Source organism: Cygnus atratus, chromosome 12, assembly GCF_013377495.2.
Source record: "Cygnus atratus isolate AKBS03 ecotype Queensland, Australia chromosome 12, CAtr_DNAZoo_HiC_assembly, whole genome shotgun sequence".
Classification (NCBI taxonomy): Eukaryota; Metazoa; Chordata; class Aves; order Anseriformes; family Anatidae; genus Cygnus; species Cygnus atratus.
The window spans coordinates 215,796-239,660 of record NC_066373.1 but is presented as its reverse complement, the minus strand read 5'-3'; the positions used below and the strand labels follow the sequence as shown (position 1 = coordinate 239,660).

General features: G+C 50.5%; 2 protein-coding genes across 17 annotated transcripts; one reads left to right on the top strand and one right to left on the bottom strand.

The window, feature by feature from the left end:
- Window positions 1–373: 373 nt before the first annotated feature.
- Window positions 374–9,452, bottom strand: IST1 (IST1 factor associated with ESCRT-III). Of its 3 annotated transcripts, none has more exons than XM_035566249.2 (10): window positions 9,197–9,452; window positions 7,052–7,151; window positions 6,200–6,380; window positions 5,846–5,933; window positions 5,437–5,520; window positions 4,912–5,022; window positions 4,334–4,540; window positions 3,152–3,244; window positions 1,958–2,006; window positions 374–915 (listed from the first exon to the last, which is right to left on the bottom strand). In XM_035566249.2, the coding sequence occupies exons 2-10, from the start codon at window positions 7,137–7,139 to the stop codon at window positions 716–718; spliced, it is 1,101 nt and encodes a 366-aa protein (XP_035422142.1). In that variant the 5' UTR covers window positions 7,140–7,151; window positions 9,197–9,452; the 3' UTR covers window positions 374–715. The 3 variants fall into 3 exon arrangements, with proteins under 3 accessions (XP_035422142.1, XP_050569153.1, XP_035422141.1); XM_050713196.1 differs by having other exon boundaries at window positions 7,052–7,267; window positions 9,168–9,417; XM_035566248.2 differs by having other exon boundaries at window positions 9,168–9,417.
- Window positions 9,453–9,919: 467 nt separating this feature from the next.
- On the top strand, window positions 9,920–23,438 carry ZNF821 (zinc finger protein 821). 14 transcript variants are annotated; one of them, XM_050713257.1, is made up of 7 exons: window positions 9,920–10,069; window positions 11,396–11,487; window positions 19,270–19,395; window positions 19,911–20,053; window positions 20,621–20,725; window positions 21,652–21,818; window positions 22,530–23,438. In XM_050713257.1, the coding sequence occupies exons 2-7, from the start codon at window positions 11,448–11,450 to the stop codon at window positions 23,182–23,184; spliced, it is 1,236 nt and encodes a 411-aa protein (XP_050569214.1). In that variant the 5' UTR covers window positions 9,920–10,069; window positions 11,396–11,447; the 3' UTR covers window positions 23,185–23,438. The 14 variants fall into 14 exon arrangements, 6 of the variants coding, with proteins under 6 accessions (XP_050569214.1, XP_050569217.1, XP_050569216.1 ...); XM_050713258.1 differs by lacking the exon at window positions 9,920–10,069 and adding an exon at window positions 10,116–10,242; XM_050713260.1 differs by lacking the exon at window positions 20,621–20,725.
- The last annotated feature ends 427 nt before the right edge of the window (window positions 23,439–23,865 follow it).

The window sequence follows — 23,865 nt, the reverse complement described above, 5'->3', positions numbered from 1 at the left end:
AGGTTGGAGCTGAGGGCTGCGCGGTGCCGCCCGCCCCGCCCGAGCGGGGCACAGACCTCCCTGCAGCCGGCAGGGCTCCCCAGCGGGTCCGAAGGAGCACGTCCGTCTCCACGGCACCTGCAAACAGATCCAGCTGGAGCCGGAGGGGCGGCACCCGTGCGAGACGGCTGCCCAGCCTTAAGGGCGTTACTGCGTCTACTCACAATGGTGTTCCCTGTCTCAGCCCCAATTAGTTAAAAGCCTTACCAAGGGACTTAAAAAAAATAAAAAAAATCAAAAAAAAATCGCCCTTACCACGCGCACCACAAAGCAGAGCAGGGCACCTTGTGGATGACGCTCCCCTTGAGACCACATGCACAAGAGGAAAGCCCAGTTATCTTTCAACCTTCATCACCCTTCTCTGCAGAAGACAGAACAGCTGCTACAGACAGCCAGGAATGGCAGCCAGAATGTCAAACAAGGGTTTCCTCTATAGCTACCCAGACTGGTGCAAACTGTTCCCTGCTTCAGCCTCACAAGACTCCCCACAGTTCAACTCCTGGAGCAACGATTGGGAAAGCTGCAGCATTTGGTTTAAGTACAGCAGGAAGAGAGCTCAAAAGAAGAGTGTTCATTTGAGGTTAATATAGGAAACCGATTTCAGGGGGGAGTGTTTTAGAGAGAAGAAGCTATCACAGCTCCTGCCCTTCTCACTGGAGTTATAGCCCACTCAGTCTTATGTTTTTTTCTTTAGCTCCTCAAATCTCCGAGAAAGATCATCAAAGTCAATGTCTTCAGAGGCAGAAGAATTGGTGCCAGCAGATGCTGTTGGCAGTGTGTCCGGCACGGAAGGTAATTCAGGCAATACAAAGTTATCAATGGTATTAGGAGGTCCAGCTCTTGGTTTTGGAGAAGGTTCTGACTTGGGTCCAGGTCCTATTTAGAATAAAAGAAATATCATTTCATCGCACTCATAATCACACTCATTAGGCCAAAAAGAGACACAGAAACACACACACAAAGATCCTGCAATCAAAACCGCAGTACCAATGACCAGTAGTCACAGAGCTCCAACTGCACTTAGGCTCAATGGGGAAAAGGTTTATATGGCTGCAAGGAGCTGCAGCCGTGACAGACCTAGACTGGTGACCCCACCCTACAGATGTACTAGATTGTAGAAGATGGGCTGCACCACAGGGATTCAAGTCCCAGTTTTCTCCCTTCCAACACCCCCTAAAGGGACACGTAGGTATCATGTGCTCCTATCACCCAGATGTCAAACTGAAGCGTACCAATCCCAGTGCAAGGGTAGGCCTATCTCCTTCATCATACACCACCACCACTTTCCAAAGGACACCATGAGATTGTCAGAAATCCTTGCTGGAGCCGGCAAGGGTCTACTTACTCTAAAACCTACTCTGCCCTTATCTGCTACAGATTATAAGTGCTTTCAAAACATACAGAGCAAAAGCGCGCTGTACAAAGCTGACAAAATTATGATCCAATTACAACACATGAAGCATCTCAGAAGCACGTAGGCAGACGGACAGAGATTTCAACTCCTCCTGCTAGCCCTTCTGCACTGCATGCGGCCTCAACGCTGACATTAATACAAGCTTATCTACCTCTCAGTGCTTGCTTCTTTCTTTCTGTTCCTGCAAAAAATATTTGTTATATAAAAGTATATCATCATTTAAATCTGTTGCTTTCTCATTTTATTCTGCAAACTGATGAGATAACTTAAGCTGGGAACCTAGTACTGACTCCAAAGTCAAACTCTAGTTGTTGAGTTTCCCAGTTCCAACGTGTTTGAGAATACTCTCCATTTCTGCCATAGGCTTCTCCCAACACATTTTGAAAGCAGGATTTGAGTTCAGTTCTACACATTGTTCCCTATAATGAAAGTTCACTCCCAGGGACGCTAGGATCCCAGGTTACCTGCAGCCCCAAACCACCCCATGCCTCTTGGCATACTCACCAGCCACCGGTGCAGAAGCATCATCCTTGTCAGCATTAGGCTCATCAATCTGAAACAGGCTCTCAGTTACTATCACACTTTCCTAGCAGGCACAGAATCCCTCAGCTGTATAGGCACAACTCGTGCAAAAGCAGCCACACTCATGCACAGCAATGCACATGCCACACCTCCCCAAGAAGAGGGATAACCCTAGCTTCCAGCGCACTCAGAAGAATCTGAATCTCTTCCCAAGAAAAGGAGGCAGTGCTTCCATTTCCCTGTCCCTCCTTGCCAATCAAAGCAGCTTCATTGGCCATATTTTGGTACCAGATAAGCAGCACATCTACTAGCAGGTCTAAAAATATTTATCAAGGACAAAAGCGGGAGAAGAAGACCGCTGTCTTCATCCACGTAAGCACAGCAACTGCTTCCTTTCACAAGCAATAGATAAGCCCTTGTGATCAGCAGCAAGGTATGAGATGATCTCTTCTCAAGTCTTGGACCAGCTAGGACAAAGACCCACACCACCATCAGTTTTGCTGGAAGAACTCCTCCTTCCCGGTGGGCTGCAGTCAGTGCCATCTATCTGCACCTAGCTAACAACTGCTGTGCCTGCATCTCCTGGACTCAAAGGTACGCACAAGTGTTGGGCTATACTTGTTGCTATACACGGCACTGCAGAGACAAACATGTCACCAAAATAAAAATTAGAGGTGTGATCATGAACTGCAACAAAAACAAGCACGGAAAGCAAACTCCAGACTCCCCTTTCTTCTCCCCGAGGACTTAGAAAAGTCTGGGAAAGGAAGAGTGCTTAAACATTCTTCAGCTGGGTCAGCCAGAATTTTCATCCAGACTAACTACGTATTAGTTCAAAAGCCATAATGAAACAGACTGAAAGTGATAAACCTGCCACATCACAAAAATAGGATCTGTGGACTCTGCTCATCAACTGTTTATCATCATTTTAACAACGCAGTAAAAATAAATCTTGGCTTTCCTTTGCAGTTAAAATACATAGATGAATGAGGAACTTTTCACAAGACTCTCTCATCACACACACCCAGCTGTTCACCACACCCAAAGCAATGCCGAGCACCACCCCAAAAGTTCCAAAGGTTGACAACAACATGCTTAATGAATGGCTACCACTGCCCTCCTCTCGAGTTTCCCTCTGCTGCCCACAGCGGTGGGTGATTCAGCTCAGGCACTTACAGATTCGTATGTTGGTGGGTTTGCCGGAATTGGTGGTGGATGAATGTTAGTAAAAGGCTGGTAGGTCCCCACCGGCAGGCCATTGAAGTTCTCCTGTACAGAGAGAAATTAAACAGTCACGCGCCAACCAACTCACCTGAGAGCTACCATGGGACACAATACATCTACAGCTGCTACGGGAGTCAGAGAAAGTAGTAGTTTAAGTTAAGTATACAACTTGATATAGATTATTTATGCTCACTAGGAAAAGATTCTCAAGTATTAACCAGACAGTCACCTGCAGCCACCAAACAGCACTACAAGTTATTCTAAAGAACCATCACGAGTAAACACTTCATCTCATGCAGTACTAGAAGTACCAGACGATAAAAAGTGGAACACCCTGCCTTAAGCGTTCTTGAGCCATTTCTCCTGAGTGCAGCACCACAGAACAGGAAGGAACTCTCTATGGCTCACTCAAGGCTTTGTACGTATTACCCTTACTTGTAGTAACAACAGTGCCTCAAAGATCTAGACTTAGAGCAAGTCCTCAGATTATTTATGCCTGGGTCTTCAGCCAGCTAATGGTACTTGGCCCAGATTTTCCATGAAAAACACCACATTGCTGGGTCTTTATTAAGATACCAAGCCAACCCACTGTTTTGCCACTCCCCAGATATCCTGTTAACAGCCAAGAAAGGTGCTCTTTCCAGCTTCTGCCTTCCATTTCCACAGCAAATAATCTCTGAGAGCCGCTGGCCTAGTCCCCTCCCTTCTTGGGTCTAAAGGCAAGGCACTTCTGCATTTTCCTTTGTTGTTCCCATCCCATAAAAGTCACCTGATTTCCTTGACTGAATCTTGGCACACTACCAGCCTACCAAGTTCAAAGTGCTGCTCCAATCCCTGGACAAAAGCCTGACAGTCAGAAGACTGCCTCAGGAGTTTGGTCTGGACTCCTCTGGTCCCTGAATGCAAAGAGGGCTGGCTGGAGAACAGTGGTAGGAATCTCCGCAGTCCAGAAGCAACAAGAAGCTTCAGCTGTGCTGCCAACAATTTCCATCTCACGCAGTATCACAGCTACAAGATGGCCTTCTGACACATCAAGCTATCAGGTACAGACACTTCCCAATCAGCAGGTACAGGGCTAAGCATCACAATCAGTCCTCCACAGAAGAAAGGCAAGCTCAAACCAAAGCCACTTACCGGTCCCTTTGGAGGTGGATAGGAGAAGGGTGGATTTGGTGACGGCATAGGCATCGGCATCGGCACTGGCACAGGCACTAATCCATCAAGACCAACCAGGGGGGCAGTAAATCCACCACCTCCTCCCCCTCCATGGCCACCCTTCTTCACATCATCTGTGAATCCCACATCAATCAGATCTGCCTCCACACCTGTAGGGGCTTCAGCCTGGGGAGGGAAGAAGAATCTCTTTTCTGATCACAACCCTCTAAACAGCATTAGATGCAGGTTTTGTCTCTGGACAAGATGGGACAAAGCCAGAAGAAGGACAGAACGGACACCAACTGCAATAATGGAAGTCAGAAGAGAGACCAGACTGTAGCATGACAACAGCCATATGCCACAGGACCGTGGGAAGTAGCAGGGATCCTGCTATGCTGGTATGCCACAGGACTGTATAGAAGGTATCAAAGCACAGTTACCAGCAAGTCTGGTGCAACGCTTCAGACTTGGGCTCTGAAAACCCATGAGGTACTAATGGGAAAATTCAGTCACGGTAACAACAGAAGGGAGCTACAGACGTGCAGTGCCTCACTCACCATCACCACCGAGTCAGGCTCGTAGGGCACATTGTAGTTCTTGGCAATCTCAATGAGGTATCTCTCCACCAGAATCTTGGGTGGTGCCTCCACACTCAGCTTGTGCATCAACTGGAACACAAGGGTGCAGAGATGCTCATGAGGAACGGGGCAGCACAACACAGCCGGGCTCTGTCCCAGCCAGGGCCACCTGCCGTGGGGAGCACAGCGCAGTCTTGAGGAGCCCTTTCCTCCCAGCACAGCACTGCCACAGGGGAGACTGCTGGCAGCCACGGGGCAGGGTTCCACGTGCTCGGAGCCTCTCCATCCACAGGCAGCACAGCCAGACCCCACCTGCCAGGTACCTCAGCACCATGCTCCTGTGCTTCAAGGCAGGCAAGCCCCAGCAGTGCAGCTGTCCCACCCCACCCTGCAGTGAGCCACAGGCATCAGCCGCTGGCCACAGGAATAAGTGGCAGAAAGGCACAGCAGACGTATCTGTTCTGCCAGCTGAAGCCGGCTGCTGCTGTTCTACCAGTTCATTACCCTGTCATTAACTGTTCCGATCTGGTTTGTCCGGCACAGCTTCCCATACTCCTTGCTGTATTTGGCACACAGCTGGTCAGCAACCTGCAGCAGGAGAGAAACTCTGGGAACATGCACAGCCTTGCTTTCCCCCAGCCACACGTTCCACGTCTCCTGCAGCCCCCACAGCCCACCCTGCCTCTATTTGCTCTCATTTCTGGCACCAAGCGAGCCCAGCTCATCAGCCTCAACTGTCCCTGAGGCTCCACAGTGCCTTGTAGAAATGAAACCTGGGCGAGGGTCTCCACCTGCAGAGCTGGTAAAGATATGTCCTTTGCCTTAATGACAGAGTCCTGGGCAAAAGCTTCCATCAGTTTCTCACGGTGCTAACACCCCACCCTGCTAACACCTCTCAAACAACCCTACTCACAATCTTTAACTCAGCCACTTCTGACTGGAGTCGTGGTGCAGCCCAAATCAGCGTAGAGACCGCTTCTGCCAGGCCAGAGTCCAGCTCCCTAAGGACAACAGAAGAAAATCCTACCTCCACACCACACACCTAGTCTTTCCAGCCCTCAACCTGCTCAGCCTTAAAGTCCCCAACCTCCGTGCCAGCCTCCAGAGACTTCCCCGTCGGGGGAAGAAAAGGTCTCTGGAGGCCCTAGGACACTGGGACAAACACAGGTGCCCTTCTGTATCCCAGGCCTGCCCCAAGCAGTACCCCTCCCTGAGCCAAAGGGGCCTGGACCCTCTCCCACAGCATACCCCCTAGTCCAGAGCTTACTTCATGGACTGAATCAAGCCAAAGCGGGCTAGCAGCAGATCGCAGTACAGCTCCAGGATCTCCATGGCCTCCACGAGGTAATCTTCACGGATGATATGCTCCACACGAATCCTGGCACGCTCATCTTTTCCAGCTGCCAGATAATCTGCAATCTCCTTCCTTGCCTTCTGGGCCAGCTCAGCTACAGCACATATCCCAAAGCCAGTCACTGTGCTGGCAGGGGTTGCTGCCTCCATATCCAGCTGCAGCCCCCACCACACATACGCATCGCCAGCTTCTCTCTCTCTCCATTGAGCCTTTGTAGTGCAAGACACTCAGCCACGGCTTAATGGAGCCTTTGTGTCCCAGTCCTAGCACACCAACTCACAGGAGAAAGGGCAGCGGGCTTTTGGCTGTTAGAAACACTCCTACACCTTCAATTCCCTTGCAGAGTCGATCAAGACCGTGGGGTAAATCTCTTATCTATGTCTGATCAGGGCAGAAAAGCCCAGGTGGGGAGAGCCATGCACAGGAAATTCCGCACTGCACTACAGGCACAGAAGGCCCAGGAGATGATCCTCTGGGCAAACTGGACTGTCCCTCACACACAGCCCACAGCTGTGACCCCACACACCTTGTCAACTGCACTCTGACACCTGCCAGGAAGCTGGATGGAGGCCGCACCACGGCCAACCTGTTCCTCCGGGGACCCATGCACCAGGGCAGAACGCAAGGCCTGGGTCCGGCAAGGAAGAGCAAAAGACTACTCCATCCTTGGCCCGTGAAACTCCCCCAGCGCCAGAAGAATCATCTTCTCAAGTCTCCTGAGCCCCAAAAGCATCCTGGGTCACACCTACCCCCTCAAATACTCACTCTTCTTTTTCTCCAGCAGTTTGAGGCGATTGATGACAAGGCGTAGGTTAACTCGCAGGCGTTCAGCTTTGAATCCAGAGCCCAACATGATGAACAGGTTCTGTGGGAGAGGACGAGAAGGTCATCGCCACCAGTAACCGATGGTCACACCAGAAGAACACTGGTTACTGCTTTACGCAGAAGAATATTAAATTCAGTGAAGGCAAATGCTGGTTCCTAGAAAGGCAATTGATGCTCCGTCCTTGTCAGTGTTCAAGAGGCATTTGGACAATGCTGTCAATAATATGCTTTAACTTTTGTTTAGCCCTGAAGTGGTCAGGGAGTTGGACTCCATCATCATTGCACTTAACTATTCTATTCTAAGTCTCCAAATGAACAGCTACCTGCTACTCCTGAATCTGCTTATTTACAAATGACTGGACCTACAGCACCACCGTTCCCTTTCCCACCTTACAACGCTTTACCAAACCAAGGCCAACAGCAAACAGAAACTTCCTGAATATTCCCATTCTGACGAACTGCATCTCAACCCCAGAAAGAGATATGAGATGATAAAAAAAGAAGTGCCTACTCCATAAACATGTACAGGGTTAGAAAACATCCCCTAAAACGTTAATTTGAAGGCCTAAGTATATTTAATTTGGATAGCTAACGCTAGCCACCGATGTGAATACCGGCATACAGTAAAATTTTAAGAACTGTGATTCTATGTTAGACAACCAACCAACAGCAATAGTCTGGGAAGGAAAATGTGAGTTCAACTCAGTAAGGCGGGCTACACAGAATTTTGAGGTTCCCAGCCCTAGATTTCTTTGAAACGCAAATTAAAAAAATATATATATCACATTGTCAGTAGCAGTAAGTAATAAACAGCGTAAATAGTACAAGACATGCTTTCACTCACTCACTCTGAAAAGCGAGACAAGTAAACCGATGCCTGGAGATGCCAGCACAACTATCACACAGTCAGATCTTGTCCCTCCCTCCAATAAGGAAACAGCATTTTTAAAAGAAGCACACAAGTCAATTGCAATCGCCAATTTCTGTCATATGAACACACAAGCTGTAAAATAGCATGCAATTAACCTGAGAACTGAACAAACTAAGGCTGGGAACCAACTGACAGTCCTGCCCTCAGAAGGAGGAATCTCCGTATTCTTTCCACACTCCTCCTGCTTTCCCAACACTTGCTCTGGCATTTCTCCAGTCTCTCGTGAGCCAGCTGAACTAATCAGTCCTATAGAAAAGTAACTCAGAAGACACTTTACTACACCAGTTTGTTATGACAAGAAATATTTGTCAAAAAAATCTTCCTTAAGGGCTATCACGTTGAAAGACCTTGCTTTGTACCTGAGGGGCACGACAGAGCAGACTTTTGGATAGCGATAACATTTTGTAAATAACAAGTGGTTTATATACAGTTTACTACTACCTAGCGTCCACCGAGTTTATGTAACTGATCTCTTCACACATCAGTATAATTATCAACGATACACAGAACCAACAAAGCTCAAAAAACACGGATACAGAAAAACGTATACATTTGTCTGATGCCATGGAAAGTTTTGCCCTTCTGTAACCTGTTCTGTAACCAGTTTTGTAACCTGAACGCACTCCTACAGCACCGCAGTAACCTTGTAGTTGCAAGAAGCAGCCTCGGCACAAGCTACACCGTCTCCGCAGCAGTACGCACCTGTCAGAAAACTCTTCCCGCTAACGACAGCCTGTCTGAGCAGGCTCCGTGACCCCGTCCTGCAGACGGGCAGCTCTCGGCCCTGCCTCCGCCGAGACCAACCTTTGCCCGGGCAGCGCTCGGGGCGCCGCTGGGGCGGTTTCTCGGTGCGCTGCTCAGCCAGCAAGGCCCGGCGCGGCTGCCCGATGGCCACGGCCAGCTGAGGGCGGCACCGGCCCCGCTCGTGGCGGCAGCGACGAGAAGAGACCCCTCTCCGCCCCGCCGCCCGCGGCCAGGCCGCGCTGCGGGAACGCCTCAGAGCAGGGCAGGCCCCGGGCCCGCCACCGGCCCAGCCCGGCCCGCGGGCGCTCGGGACGAAGCCCCAGCCGCCGAGCGCGCCCCCAGCCCCAGCCCCAGCCCCAGCCCCCGCCCGCCGCCGCTCACCACCGTGCCGCCGCGCAGCCCGCACGCACCCAAAATGGCGGCCGGCCGCACCGCCTCACCGCGCGGAGCGATCCGCGGGGCCGGCACGCCCCGCAGCCGGCCTCGTACCCCGGGCACGACCGAGCGGGCGCGGCGGCTACGGCGAGGCCGCGCGAGCCGCCTGCCGCACTGCTGCGGCAGAGCCCCGGGCGAGAAGCTGCGGCGGCGGCACAGGAGGAAATCGCTGCGCCGAGGGGCTCGGCGGAGGGACACCCGCGAGGGGCGGGGCCTGCTGCGTCATACCGACGCGCGCCCGCCGGGACCCGCCCTCCGGCGCAGAGGTTCCGGCAGCGCCGCGTTCCTCCGGCCGGCCCCGCGCCGGCAGCCCCGCCTCCGCGGGAAGCGGTGGCCGCCTGGAGCCCCGCAGAGCCGCCCGCGGGGGGCCGGGACCGCCGTGGCCCGGCAGCGCCTGCGGGAGGGAGGGGTCGGGCCGGGGGCGGCGCAGCTCCCCGCCGAGCGCCGGGCGGGAGCCGGGGCGGGGTGAGCTCGCTGGCAGCAGCGGCCGTGGCAGCCGGCCCGGCGGAGCGGCGAGCGGGGGCGCCCGGTGCTGCGCCGCCGTCGCGCCCGCCCGGGGCGGCGAGGAAGGGAGTGGGGCCGCTGGGGGCTGCCGGCGGGGGGGCGGGGGGCTCACGTCACCGCCCGCGGCCCGGGGCGGCTTCCAGGCGGGTGCGCGAGCCGCGGGCGGGCGGCGCTGCCCCCGGGCGGGCGGTCCCGGTGTCTGACCTCGCAGGGCCGGCGGCACCCCGTCGGCCCGCGCCGCGGCGGGCGGCGGCTTCCCGAGGCGGCCCCGCGAGGAGCGGCACGCGGCGGGGCGCTCCCGGGCGGCCGGTGCCCGCTGGCTGAGGCGCGCCCATGAGAAGCAGGTGAGACGCTCCGGCGAGGAGAAGCCGGCCTCCCGGGGGGCGGGGAGGGCGCGGCCGGGACGGGGCCGGGGGCTCCCCGGGGCCGTGCCCGCGCCGCGCGCTCTGGCGGCGCCGCCATCTTGCCGGTCCGTCCGTCTGCAGGCCCTTTGTCTGTCTGCGGCTCCGCGGCGCGGGTAAGGCGCGGCGGGCGGCGGGGCCGGGGCTGGGTCCCCGAGCGCCCGGGGGGCGCTGGGTGGGTGCCGCCGCCCGCGGGGCCGGTCGGTCTGTCTGTCGGTCTGTCCGGCCGGGCCGTCGTGCCGGGTCCCCCCGCGCGTCCTCCGCATCCTCGGGGCGCGGGCCGGGCTCCTCCGGCCGTCCGTGTGCCGGGGGAGCAGCGCCCGTTTGCGGGGCTGGGTCTGCTGCCTGGCCGTCTGTCAGGGGAGGCTGACAGCATCCTGTGTCTGTGTCTGTCAGAGGGGACTGACAGCATCCTGTGTGTGTCTGTCCGGGGAGGCTGACAGCATCCCTGTGTCCGTCTGTATGTCTGGGGTGAATGTGCTCAGTCCCTCCTTTCGTCCATCTGTCTGAGGGTACTGTTGGAATCGGTTCCTTCCCAGTCAGTCTGAGGGATGAGGGGTCGATGTTTCCCCCTTGCAAAGCCTGGGGGGCGTTGGCGCGTCCCCGCCGCGGGGAGGGCAGCAGGTTGGTGCGTCCCCCCCTGCCTGGCCGCTGCCCAGAAGGCGCAGTGCTGGCAGCTGGCAGGAGCTGCCCTGCTGTTCCCCTTTCCTGTGCCTGCTTGCAAGTGGTCTCCTCAGCTCTGGCCGTGAGGCCAGTCTGTTTGCGGGGTGCCGGCAGGGCTGTGACCTGTCCTGGGGCTGGCTGTGCCAGCCCACCGGCGGCTGCCTCTGTCTGGAGCTGCATCCCTCAGGCAGACGGTTCCTTTGTGTGCCTGGTGCCTGGCCTCTCTGGCTGTCCCCTCTTCCTCTCTCTGGGTCAGTTTGGTGGCGGCTTTGATTAGGTTTGTGCCTTATCTGCCGTGGGAGCAGACGGGAGGGAGGAAGGAATTTAGACTGAGAGCGCAGTCACTCCTGCAGCGGGGCGTTCTTAGCTGTTTGTATGCCAGGTACGAGATTGCTTGTAACTTTGCTTGAAATGGGTGGGGCTGCCCATGCATGGTGGTTTGTGAAATGCTTGTGGATCGTGTTGGATGCCGGCACTGTGGTTGTGGTGATGCAGAATGAGCCCTGTAGGCAAAAGGATGGGGAGTGACCCTGAGGTGCCCAGCTGTGTTTGGCCAGAGACTCAGAAGGTTCCAGTGGTGTGTGTGACAGGCTCTTCTCTTCTCAGGTGAGCCCTCTGCTGAGGGAACGAACACTCTGTGCTCCCAGGTCAGGGAAACATGTCCCGTCGGAAACAGACCACTCCTAACAAAGTTCACTGTGAGTATTATGTTACACAGCATTGTGGGATCCCTGCCCTAGACAGATTGTTGTGGAATGAGAAGGGGAGGTGGGGAATGATGAAAAGAGGTGCAGTCTGTGGGGGAATGGTTACTCACGGTTTCTCTTAGGCCTGTAAGGACAGAAATTGAGCTCTGTGCATCAGGGAAGCTGGCTGTGTCCTGACATGGCAGGACAGGGATAGGCTTGAACAAACAATTGACACTGTAAAGGTATGCAGGTGAGTGTGTGCACAGGGCCTGTAGCTCTGCTTTGCGTTCACACTGTCATAAGTTCAAGTTAGTATACTAAGAAATGTGATTCTGGGGCTCTGGCCAGTTTTGGGAAAGGAAGTTCCAGGTAGGGTGGTCTGTGTGCCGCTGAAAGCCTGGAAATCCTGGCTTCTGATCTTCGTTCTACCACAGACTAAGCAGACTGGCATGGACGTGTCACTTAAGCTCACTGTGCCTCAATTTCCTACCAGCTAATGTAAATAAAGCCATTTGCTCTTTCCTTGTAGGGAATAGGCAGTGGTTAAGTCAATCAATGGGCAGATAAATGCTATCTGTCAGATGATACTTGTCCTGAGCTGAGAGGACAGGACTCCAGCATTGTCAAGAACCTGGCATTTGTTGAATAGTGAACGGACTGAAGATGCCGTACATCGGCACTTCTTGTGGGCAGGCTACAGAGAGATGTTAGCAGAACTCGGAGACAGCTGTGTGGATGTTCAGCTGCAAAGGGGAATCTGCACATACACAGCTTTTGTTTGACTGACTACAGCAGAGGGAAGTTGAGGGTCTGAAGCTATGTCCTTGAAACTACTCAGCTTTGTAGTTGGAGATGTGTTTGGAATCTGAGCTGGAATGAGGAAAACAAATTTCCACTTCTGTAGACATGTGAAAGCAAGGCTGATGAGATGAGGGGGCCTAGGTTATTGCTAAGCTGTGGTAACCGTCATGACTGTGGGACAGAGAGCTGAGTGCTGCAGCCCTAGCAACTGCCTTACTTTGCTGATGCTGCTGGCTTGCACGTTTCTGTGTGTTTCTCTGTGGTGCCTTTATGTATGGATATGGCAACAGAAACCTATGCATGCTGTCCTCTGTTAGAGGAAAATACATCATGATGTAACCTAACACTCTGCACACTCACTGAGCATACTGGGGAGAATTACCTCTGTGTGGGATTTGAAGGCCCCATAGGCAACAAGAGGTGGGTGTGGGAGAGCTGAAAAAACTCCTTGGTGGCTAGCGTAAGGGTGATGTAGAGGTGACTTTTGGCAGCTGTGCTGACTCGTGCTCTCCCATTCCTGCTTCTGTGTGCTGGGTTCAACAGTGGGCGGAGTATAGCTTTGATTTGTCTGCTTGGAATTGTCTTCATTAGAGAAATTTTAGACGTCCTGTGTTTTCTCCTGCACTGCCAGTAACACTTGTGTCCACGCACATTTGCTTCTGAGAGTGCCCAGATACTACTACTGCTGTTTAGATTAGACTTGTAGAAAGCACACACTTATGTTGCCGCCTCTGGTGTAGAGTTATGGTCCCTCATCTATGGGGACCAAGGGGTGAGACAGCTCTAAAGGTGTAGGTGGAGTTTCCGTGGTGTTTAGGTGGGCTGTTTTCTCTTCTGTGTTCCACTGCATAACGGTTATGTTCTTCAGAAGCTTGTTCTGCTGTGTACAGGACTATACATGCTATGGAGTTCAGTTGTCGCATTTTCACATTGAACGTTGCTTTTTAATCTGCAATACAAGTCACCAGCCTTAGTCTTGGGGAAACCACCTGACAAAAAGGCTGCTGGCGGGCATGAGGTAGGCCATAGAGAGAGGAAACCTGGGACCCGTTCACCACTTTTGCATGCAGTGCATTAGCTACAGACAAACTATTCAATAGGAGTCATCACAAGCAGCAACTAGGATCACAAGAAAATAAAGGGACTGAAAGATAAAAGAAAATTACAATGGTGATGTCTCCTCCTTGGGATGGAAATCTTGTGTGTCTTATGATGAACACCTCCAAATCGTTGGGACTTCTCTGTCTACCTAGCCTGCTGTGTATCTGGAGGGCCCAGAAATGCCAGTGCACTGGTGAATGACGAGGAAAATCGGAGAGAACATCATCTCCAAGAACTGGGTGAGCCAGCAGAATGAGGAATCAGGCTGAGACATAGCAGGCACGTTACTGAGACTTCTTCACAGGGACTGAAATGGTTGGGAGGAGAGGAATAAAAGGGACAGCAGGTATGCAGCTTTTTATGCAGTTGTCTGCAATTGGGATCTGATTTGGCAGGCTGTGGGGCTGGGGAAGTGCTTTTTGGATTCGCATAAATGCTACTGTGAATATCTAACTGGACAAATTCATGGGAGGATGGTGCCCACTTCTTCCTTGCTTGGCTGCTCCATTTTATCTTCCTTCTCAGATTCATTTGGGCAAGCAACAGCTACAGTCTCCTCTCCCTGGCTTGCTCAATGCCACCTCTTTCCAGGGTTACTTTCCAGGCTTGGCATGGCCCTTGTTTGACCTTCCTCTCACAACAGGGACTGCTGACCCCACTTAGCACAGAAGCACTTTGGCATGCAGTGACTGGCTGGGAAGTTGTGTTGTTACAGATCAAATCATTTTAAATAGAAGTTGACGTGTAAAGAAATTCAAAATAGTGCATAAACAACAGTAAAATTACTGTTATCGTAAATGTATCATTGTGTGTGATAACCGGTCCATCTACAGCTTTCATTGTAGTTGTTTCTCTTTGGCAGGGCTGCAGCACATAATCGGCTTTTAACAATTTAATTTTGTTTTGCCACATGGTGCACGAAAAACATTTTCACCTGACAATGTGGTAAGAAATAAAACTGTAATACTGGAATATACTTACTGCATTGCCCATTTCGCACTGAATTGAAAAATGAAATACAGTCATGTTGTTCCTGTGGAGATATCTTCATTCATCCATTTCAGTCTTTATTTTCTCCCAGACTCAAAAGTGTAAAAGTATAAAATCTTTCCAAGCAGTTAATCATCCGATCTTGCCTTCAAGCCCATCCATTGCTGCACTGTCACTCCATCTGTTATGGGTTACTCCACTGTCCTTGAGCTTGCCAGGAATTCTGCTTCAGGTATTAGTGTGCTTTTATTTTCTCTCCCCGCTGTCCCATGAGCTGCTTCTCTTTCTGTGGCTTCTACACTTTGCAAGTGGTGCTTATTTTAGATCTCTTCAGAACAGCCTTTTAAAATCAAATTAATGGACATTTCCTAGCTGTATTTAGCATGGTCCCAATGTCCTATTAATCCTCTATCTCCTTCCTTCTTCCTCTGATACGCACACACTCTGTGCTCTTCAGTATTTCTTGAATTCTGCTGTCTATAATATTCCGAGTTAGAAAAGAAAGTATCTTGCAAGAAATAGCACCCAGCATTCAAAACTGAGCAAAAATTGTTACTTGCATCAAAATCCTTGGTTCTTAAAGGGCTCTGTGGGCTGCGGTTATTAACTCTTTCAATTGTTGTTTTTCATTTCAGTAACCACTACAGCAATATGGACAACCCAGAATAGCGATGGGGCAGGTGGACTAGATCCACAGTGGTGGACAGACTTGCAAATTTCAGGTCCAGGAAAGGAACACAGAGAAGACCTACATGAACAGGGACTTTAAATTGATGTACAAGGAGGGAGCAAAGTGGCTCATCTCTGAGAGACTTTTCTGTTTAGGAAGGAAGACAGGGGAACGATGTGGTTTCTTTTTATTTTTGTTTTGTGGATTTGGGGGTGAGGTTGTTTGTTTGTGTGTTTATTTTCCAGAACACCTGAGAGTTATCCTGCATTCATACAGTTCAAGAAGGAAAGGGCTCAGGAAAAAATCATTTCTGGCTGCTGCAAAGTTGGTGCACCACCAGGTCCTAGCAGTCGTAACTGCCCCTGTTACGCAGTACCCCAGGGCTGCCCCCTACCTCCACAGCTGCTCTCCTGGCATCCCACTCATTTACAGGATTATGGAGAGGAGAACTGGAATGCAAAGCAGAGGCATTTGTATGATTTTTTCACTGTCCTACATCTCTAGCTGTTTGTAAAACAAATACAGTGATTTGTTTTGGTGTTGTGGTCAGCCTGCAGCCCTTTTTATATTTAATAAAGAAACTTCTGGAGAAGAGTCTGTGAATTCAATATTGAGCATAATATCCTTTACTGATAGTGGTGATCCTAAAGCTGTTGCCTGTCTTACTCCCTTTCCACATAAATGCAAATGTATTCAAAAGGGGGTGGAGGTGGGGGTATAAGTGTCTGTATGTGAGCATGTGTGTGCAGAAACAATAAAAACATAACCCTGTACCTATCAAACATTACAGCTCTAAAGCTTCACTGAAGTGGGACTTAGTCTATCAGTAGATGAACTAAACACTCTTCTCTAAGTTCCTTTGGAGACCATATTAGTATAATAAGAAATTTTGTATAAGTGAAAGAGTTTTTGAAAGTTTGTTTTTCCCAGTCCCATGATGCCGTTTAGATGCAGGCTAGTGGAGAATGCACAAGATGTTGAGTGCTAACAGCACTGGTTTGGTTAACAATTTGTGTTTCTGGCTGTAAGCTGAAAGTTCTCTGCACTGTACTGAATCAGTGTTAGCTTGGTTCTGGGTACACTGTACAGAAAGTCCACTGGCAGACACGATCGCTCTCTTGGTTGTTGTGATCGGTGTTAGTGTTACTGATCAGAAGAGTCTCCTCAGTCGGAGTCTCCTCGGTCGTCTCCTCTAAAGATCACAGATTTTTAAAATCGTGACACTGCAGCCTGTCCATGTGGTCTGTGTATCTGAGCAGGAACTTTCCTGCCATTAAACTCTGGGCTGCTGCTCAGTAGAAAGGAAAACCATCTGGAAGGGTAAAGGGAAAAGAAAACAAACGTGTAACTGCTTCCACTAGTAGTTGTGGTAATGCTTGGAGTCCTGTTTCGTAATTGTCACAGGTAGCACATCCTCCACCATAGTTTCACATCTGTCCTGCATACCATGGATTTCCTCATTTCAGCATACATTCTCTTTGACTTGCAATGCTATTTTGTCTCTGGGCTCTTAACCTGGTGGTTCGTAGAGATCTGCTTCTTGGAGAGGCACCATAATTCTATAGGGCCTGCTGTTTGTACAGTCTGTATCTCAGTCCCACCAATGTGGTCCAGACATAAAAGCAATGCTCCGGGTTATGAAAACCATTCAGCACTGGAATGCATTCCAATGTGGGCGCATGACCCAGCATTCATCATAGTGCCTGCTGCTTTCAGCGGCAGATAGATTTAGGGTGCTCTCCTGCACCTCTCTTCAGCCAACGTGGATTGTGTTCTCAAGTCCTCCCTACAGAAACCTTTCTCGCATTTCTGAGAAAGAATGATAAAAGCCTTCAAATGCTTTTGGAAACCTCCATGGGGATGGTGGGAACTCAAACTCCTCTCCCTCAGTCTCCGTGAAACCTTCCGTAAATTATTGCTCTTTAAAGCAATGCCGGAAATTTTGAGGTAAGCACCAGAAAGGCAGTGTGAGTATGAATTTGGGGCAAAGCTGGCTGAAATAGTTTAGTATGTGGGAATACACCCGTCCTTATAACAGGACTGGTGTTCTCTGAGTGGGTCAAGAATGAAATTCCCTGATTGCACCTGTGCCAGTTGCGGACCTATACTAAAAGGTGCAATTTTGTTCCAAAAGCTACTCTTTGGCTTCTTTGTTTTATGTTAAAAATGCACTGCATCTTCCATACTATTTCTGCATTTATGCTTTGAGTAGTTACTGAGAATTAAAAATCAGCTGATAATTTTAATCCAAAAGCTAGCCCTTTGGGAACTCTAGCGCCTTGTCCCAAGTGCTCACAGCTCACCCACTGATAAAAGCAAGTTATAACTACATATGAAACAAAGTAATTTGTTTTAATGTAAATATTAATGGTTGACTTTACGGAACTGGAAGCTTTCCCTAGCAGAGTCTGCTGTAGGAAGTTTTCTTTCAGAGGAGCTCAAGTAATCAGTTTTTCTCAATTTGTTTGCTGTCGCCTGTTCTCATGCTGAGTTGAGGCACTAATTATCAGTGTCTTCCAATGCAGCAGACTGTAAGCTATCCTAAACAAGCATCTCAGCTTTCTGGGTTCACTCCCTTAGTTTTCTGTTTTAAACATATAAAGTATCACTGAGATTTATTTTATCTGGGCAAGGCAAGTTAGTGAAGCAAGTTATCCATCATGTAAGTGGAAGAAGATGAGCTCTGAGCACCAACTCCTTCTGGAGGGGCAGCTTGTCCCCAGTCCTCCTGGGCGAGAAGGTGGTGACAGCACGCAAGGGACAGCCCTTGGTTTTAGCACCACTGTGGAAAGCAGTTAAGATGCCAGGCACTCAGGAAGAGATTATTTCTCTGCAAATTTCTCAAGGAAAAAAAAAAAAGTCTGCCTGTCCTGAAGGAGAAGTGTAAATTATGAAAAAATAATAGCAATATATATCAATATCAAATAGCTATCTACAAATCCTCAGGCTGCTGAAGCATTTTGTCTGTAGAATGGATGAGAGAAAAGAACCACTGAATAGTGCAGAGAGGAAAGGGAATTTAATGTGAATGGGTGCTTGCTTACCCTGTAGAGGAGCCCAGCAAACCGCAGAGAGGAAGCAGGTGCTGCATAGTAGCAACTTGACACTGCTCTGGCAACAGCCAACATCTATTGAACGTCCAGGACATGCCATGGTTTGGGCTGTTGCCTGGTGATCCAGCTGATGATGATCTGTCTAACTACTGGGCCACCAGTATGTTGTAGTGGACATAGCACAGGGCATTCAGTTAATGATCCCTCCCTCCCCTCTCTCCCCACCAATTTGCTCTCTCCAAATACCTAGAAATAATGTAGGATAGCTAGCATTTTATTTGGTTAATTACTACCTAGCTATGAAGGAACTTTCTAATAACTAAAGAAATTCACAAACATACTGCATGGTAATTGAGTTAACGTTGAGAATGTTTCAGTGGAAGTGCATGATCAGGAAACATGGCAAATACTGTACACAAATACTGTCAGCGGAGAAAAGTTAGGGTTTGAATTGAAGTTGTGATTAAACTGTGGAAAACCACAATTAAGGCAAGCACGCAGATTTAGTTTGCCATGCTGTTACACTGCAAGGAGAATACTGAGAGAAAAACAGAGCCTGTATTTAAAAATTAGTTTAACCTAATTTGGGAATCATACAAGCACTAATGTCTGTGTTTTCCCAGATCCTAACATGATTGAATTGCTTTCTAAATATCCTGATCTGTCACAGTACCATCACCTTGCCTGCAATAGCAGGAAATAGGGCGTAATGCCTTAGAAGAGCCAAATAACGCTATGCGTGATTTGGGATACTGTTATCATCCCTGTGTGGCTTCCCCCCACCTACAGCTGTGCTACAGTTCTATTGGCAGGTAGTTTGTCTGGTAGAAGAGAAAGTCACCTGGGCACATCTGGCAGGTATGTGGAGTCTTGCAGGCTTTTTTACATGTCACCAGAGCAGTATATAAACAGTACATAGAGACCAGCCTGACACCCAACATTTCCCTTAGCAAGACTGATCTAGACATAGGCACTACACTTGCATCAGCAGGTACAGAATGCTGGTGTCATGGGGTCAGCAAGCAGAGAGGTTACTTAAATGCTTTCAGAAAGGTGACTTCAGAGGTTCCGCGCAGTGCAGGTGAGCCACCTCACACCTGATGCATTTCTGGTAAGCTTTTGTGGTAAAAACAATGGAACAACACTAGTCTGACTCTTTGTCCTTGTGGCTGCCAGGGGAGCAAGTCTTTGCAGGGCTGGAGGAGCAAGCCCGCCAAGCCATGATGAAAAACAGCTTTCCTGGACCTCTTGGGGACCAAAGGCCAGCCATTCATCCACTACAAGACCATGACTCCAGCAGCAGTGAGTTCTGCCCCTTCCAGTAATTGCAAGGTAGTGGACTGGAGAGACTCTTCTGAGGGCTGAGGTTAGGTGCTGCACAGCTTGTGGGGGTCCTCTAGGGACCATCTTACTCATCTCCTTCTCTGGGTTAGCCCTTGGCTCTTATGCGGGACTCAGCATGAGCCAACAAGAGCGGGACTGCTCCCTAGGGGTAGGCGGGCCCAGAGCCAAGGGCCACCACAGCGCAGGCTGGGCAACCAGCTCACCACTAGGGTGCAGTCCCACAGCACCAGAGCAGGGTGGTGACAGCAATGGGCTCTGTCCACAGACCAGTGATTGCCAAGCAAGGCCAGCTAACAGGACAGACCCAGGAACTCCATGCAGCACTCTGGGGATTGAGGCTCCCCTGAGTTTAAATGAAGCATCTGGTCAGTGGGTGTGAGCAGATGGCCCCAGATGAGGCTTGTCAGGACAATTAAGGTTTATTTGTGGCCTCAGGGCCCTGACACTTTGAGTAACCGCTCTGTATGTTTCAGGTGGCAGTGATGATGATGAAACCACCCAGGATGAAGTTTCTTCCCACACTTCTGAAGAGGATGGTTCAATGATAAAAGTGAAGAAAGAGTTAGAGAATGCAGAAAAACCTGCAGCTGGAACCCCACTGATGAGAGACAATGAGGCAAGTGTGTATTGGCACTACACTCACCTAAAGTTCCCAGGAAGAAGGGAGGGCGCTGGGTGAAAACACATCTTTTCTCCTCACTGTGATTTCTTTCCTTGTCCCCACTCTCACTTCCTCCAAACAGTATATCCTGGCTGGAGGAAATGGTGTGAGGTGTTCTTGGGCTGCCAGGAACAGGAGACAAACTGCTATTCTCCTGCCTTGCTGAGATGCTTACGCAGTCTGTCCACCTCCTTCAGTTCTGGTACCTTTCTCTGACTGATCTCCCCTTCCCTTCTGCTACGGAGCAGACCTTGCCTACCAGAGCCACTGTGCTGGCAAGATTATGGGTGCGAGTGTAGGCCACGAGGCTTCTCTTGCTTCTCGAGACAGCAGGAGTTTTGCTTGGAGGATACATAAAGGAAGTTTTAGACTGAGAACAGCAAACCAGCCCCAGCAGGACTGGGCACAGCACTCGATCTGGGTGAGGCCTGTGTGCAGGTGTTGACTAGATACTAAGGGGGAGTGGGGCAGCTGTGTGAAGACCTGTGTGCCCTACACCAAGGTGTCTTTCCCTCCCCCTAGGTTCCTGAGAGTTTGAATGCTGACCCTATGCTGGGATTGTCACAGTGTCCCCTCTGCCAGCTGGAGTGTGGAAGCAGAGAGCAGCTCATTGCTCACGTGTACCAGGTAGGGGTTGGTTCCAAATGGGGGGATGTCTCTGGCCTTAAGCTGCTCAGCTGTCCCAAATTCAGAAATAGCCCTGGGCAAGGGGCATGGGACGACTTTGTTCTGATTTTTGCAGTCACAGGACTGAACAGATCCTCCTATCTAGGATGCGACTGAAGTTTATAGCAGATAGTCCAGAGGGAGTCCTGGGTGAAAGAATCAGCAAGGCACCAGTCTGCACAGCTGGAGAGCACAGCTCCATCCCAAGGCAGTCACTGCAAGCAGTAGCAGGCCGAGACAAGACAGTTCTTTCAGATCAAACACAGAAACAATTTTTACATCATTCAGTGAAATAAGGAACCCTCCTCCTGATCACTTGGTTCTTCATTCTGTCCCTTTATCACAGTTCCTATCCATGGAAACAGCAGTTCCTCCTCTGAAACAATTCCAGTACTGTGGGAAATCTATGCTGGGATCTTACAGGTTTTGTTGTCAGTACTCTCCTCACAGCACATCAAAGTCTGTAACAGAAGGAATGAAGCAGAGCTGAACTGACCACTTATCTGCACCAGCTGACTGTCTCTAGCTACCATCACAGTGAGCCTTCCCTCCCCAGAATCCTGCCTACTGTTAGTGTAGTCATGCTTTTTCTAGCAACACCAGCTACTTAGATGTCTTTCTGAAAACAAGGGTCAGGTCGTATGATCTGAGTGTTCTGGCTCTACTTGTTTCTCTTGCACTGCTGTTGAGCTGCAGAAAGGTGTTTGATCTGTGACATTTCAAATGTCTTGCGCTTAGTCTAGGAGCTGTAAGCCAGAGGTTTTAGTGGTTAAATGATCTTTTTCCAAGAGGCTGAACTAAATGGTTTGCCATATTTTGTTAGCACACCTCAAACTGGGCAGGGAGTTGGGCAATTTGTAACTAACAACCTAGTGGTTGTTTTGCAGCACACTGCAGCTGTGGTGAGCGCCAAGAGCTACATGTGTCCTGTATGTGGCAGAGCCCTCAGCTCACCAGGATCCCTTGGGCGACATCTCCTGATCCACTCAGAGGACCAGCTGTCAAACTGTGCAGTGTGTGGAGCACGTTTCACCAGCCACGCCACATTCAACAGGTCAGGGTCACCCTGGCTGGTGAGTGGGCTAGGGTACCCACAAAAAAGATTAGGTGGGTTGCCTTAAGTGACACAGGAATCATGTCTATGCCCTAGTAAAGGCCAGTTGTGAACACCCCCAATGACTGAGATTTCCTTGATCGCTTCCTCCTTGCAGCTCCACATTACCTGCGAAAATCTCCATGAGCTGTGCTGCTAAAAGGGTGTTTCTTAGCTCTGTGAAGAAGTAGGACTCTTCAGAGAGCACTGAGACTCTCTTGTCACAGAACAATCGTTGCTCTCCTTGCTTAGCAGTCCATCAGACAGGGTCTGTGCTGCCCAGATGAGTTCCTCATTTCCAAAGCAGGACTACAGGCAGAAACCGAAATGTTCCTCATTTGTGTCCTGCCTGGTGGAAGATTATTCACTGACTAGAGGAATAGGGAATGGAGAAATCCAGAGATGATGGGGAGTACCAGCTTGCTGGTTAATTCCTGCCCTTGCACTCTTCCAACCCAGATACTGCTCTGGGCTAACCCTGTTCCTACCCCTGTATATGATGTTCCTTGGTTTTAGGTATTCAGACGTGTTTGTGGGCAGGGATGGTTTAGCACAGGCCTCTGTCATGGGCACTAGTAGGGGTACTGTTCACTGCAGCCTCCCCGTCAGTCTGAGATGAGGCCTCTCCTGTCAGCACCAAGTCTCTAACACTCTGCACTTTCTGCTTTCCAGCGAGAAGCTGCCAGAAGTGCTCAGTGCAGATCGCCTGCCCGCACCACAAAGCGAGGGCCCCTCCAGTGTCGAGGGGAAGGACATTGCCTTTCACACCCCTGTGTATCCTGCGAGCATCCTCCTAGTGTGCAACAACTGTGCTGCGTATCGCAAGCTGCTGGAGGCACAGACACCTGGCATGCGAAAGTGGGCGCTTCGTCGGCAGAACGAGCCCTTGGAAGTGCGGCTGCAGCGTCTGGAGCGGGAGCGCACAGCCAAGAAGAGCCGGCGGGACAATGAGACTCCTGAGGAGCGGGAAGTGAGACGGATGCGGGATCGAGAAGCTAAGCGCCTGCAGCGCATGCAAGAGACAGATGAACAGCGGGCGCGACGGCTGCAGCGAGACCGGGAAGCCATGCGATTGAAACGTGCAAACGAGACCCCAGAGAAACGGCAGGCCCGGCTCATCCGGGAACGTGAGGCCAAGAGGCTGAAACGGCGCCTGGAGAAAATGGACATGATGCTCCGGGCACAGTTTGGCCAGGATCCCTCTGCCATGGCAGCTTTGGCAGCTGAAATGAACTTTTTCCAGCTGCCAGTGAGCAATGCGGAGCTGGAGAGCCAACTGCTGGGCAAAATGACCTTTGAGGAGCAGAGCAACAGTACGCTACATTGAGCTGCAGCCAAAGACTACCACCACTGCTGCGTCTGTCACAGGCAAACTAGCAGGCTTCTATGCTCAGGAGGCTGTTGTGGGCTAGCTCTCCCCCACAGATGGTTCCGATTTTTTCCTGAACATAGGAGGAGAACAGAGCTGAGAGATGTCTGCCAAAGTAGCCCTGGTAGAAGCAGATTCTGAGGATACAGTTGGCTGTGGGGGTCAGCCACAGCCTGTGAACAGTGGGAAAATAAATTAATGTTTCACATTTGTTTAGTCCCCTTCTTTACCTTTTGTACTTGTCCTGTTCTTGGACCCTTGCAGCATGCATGGGTGTGGGCTGCTGCAGTTCTGCTACAGGTGAAAAGCCTGCCTCACTGAAAAAGGTACTTATTTACAGCAGCATAAGTTATGGAGCTGAGGACTTTGATAGTCCACTGCTCCTCCAGGAATAAATACCTCACTGTTTGTGTCCATAAAAAGGAAGCAAAAAAGGATGCCATCTTCCTGGAAATGGCTGCGCACACCCTTTAACACTATTTCTATGTGCTTATTTGCAGTAGCATACATGGAAAAACTAAGAGGAAGTAATTCCTGTTCTAAGATACCTCATATAAACAATAACAGAAAGGCTGACCGAGGTAAGCAAACAAGGAGCAGTTTGCCAGTTGATGAACAAGGTAATTTTCACTTAAACAG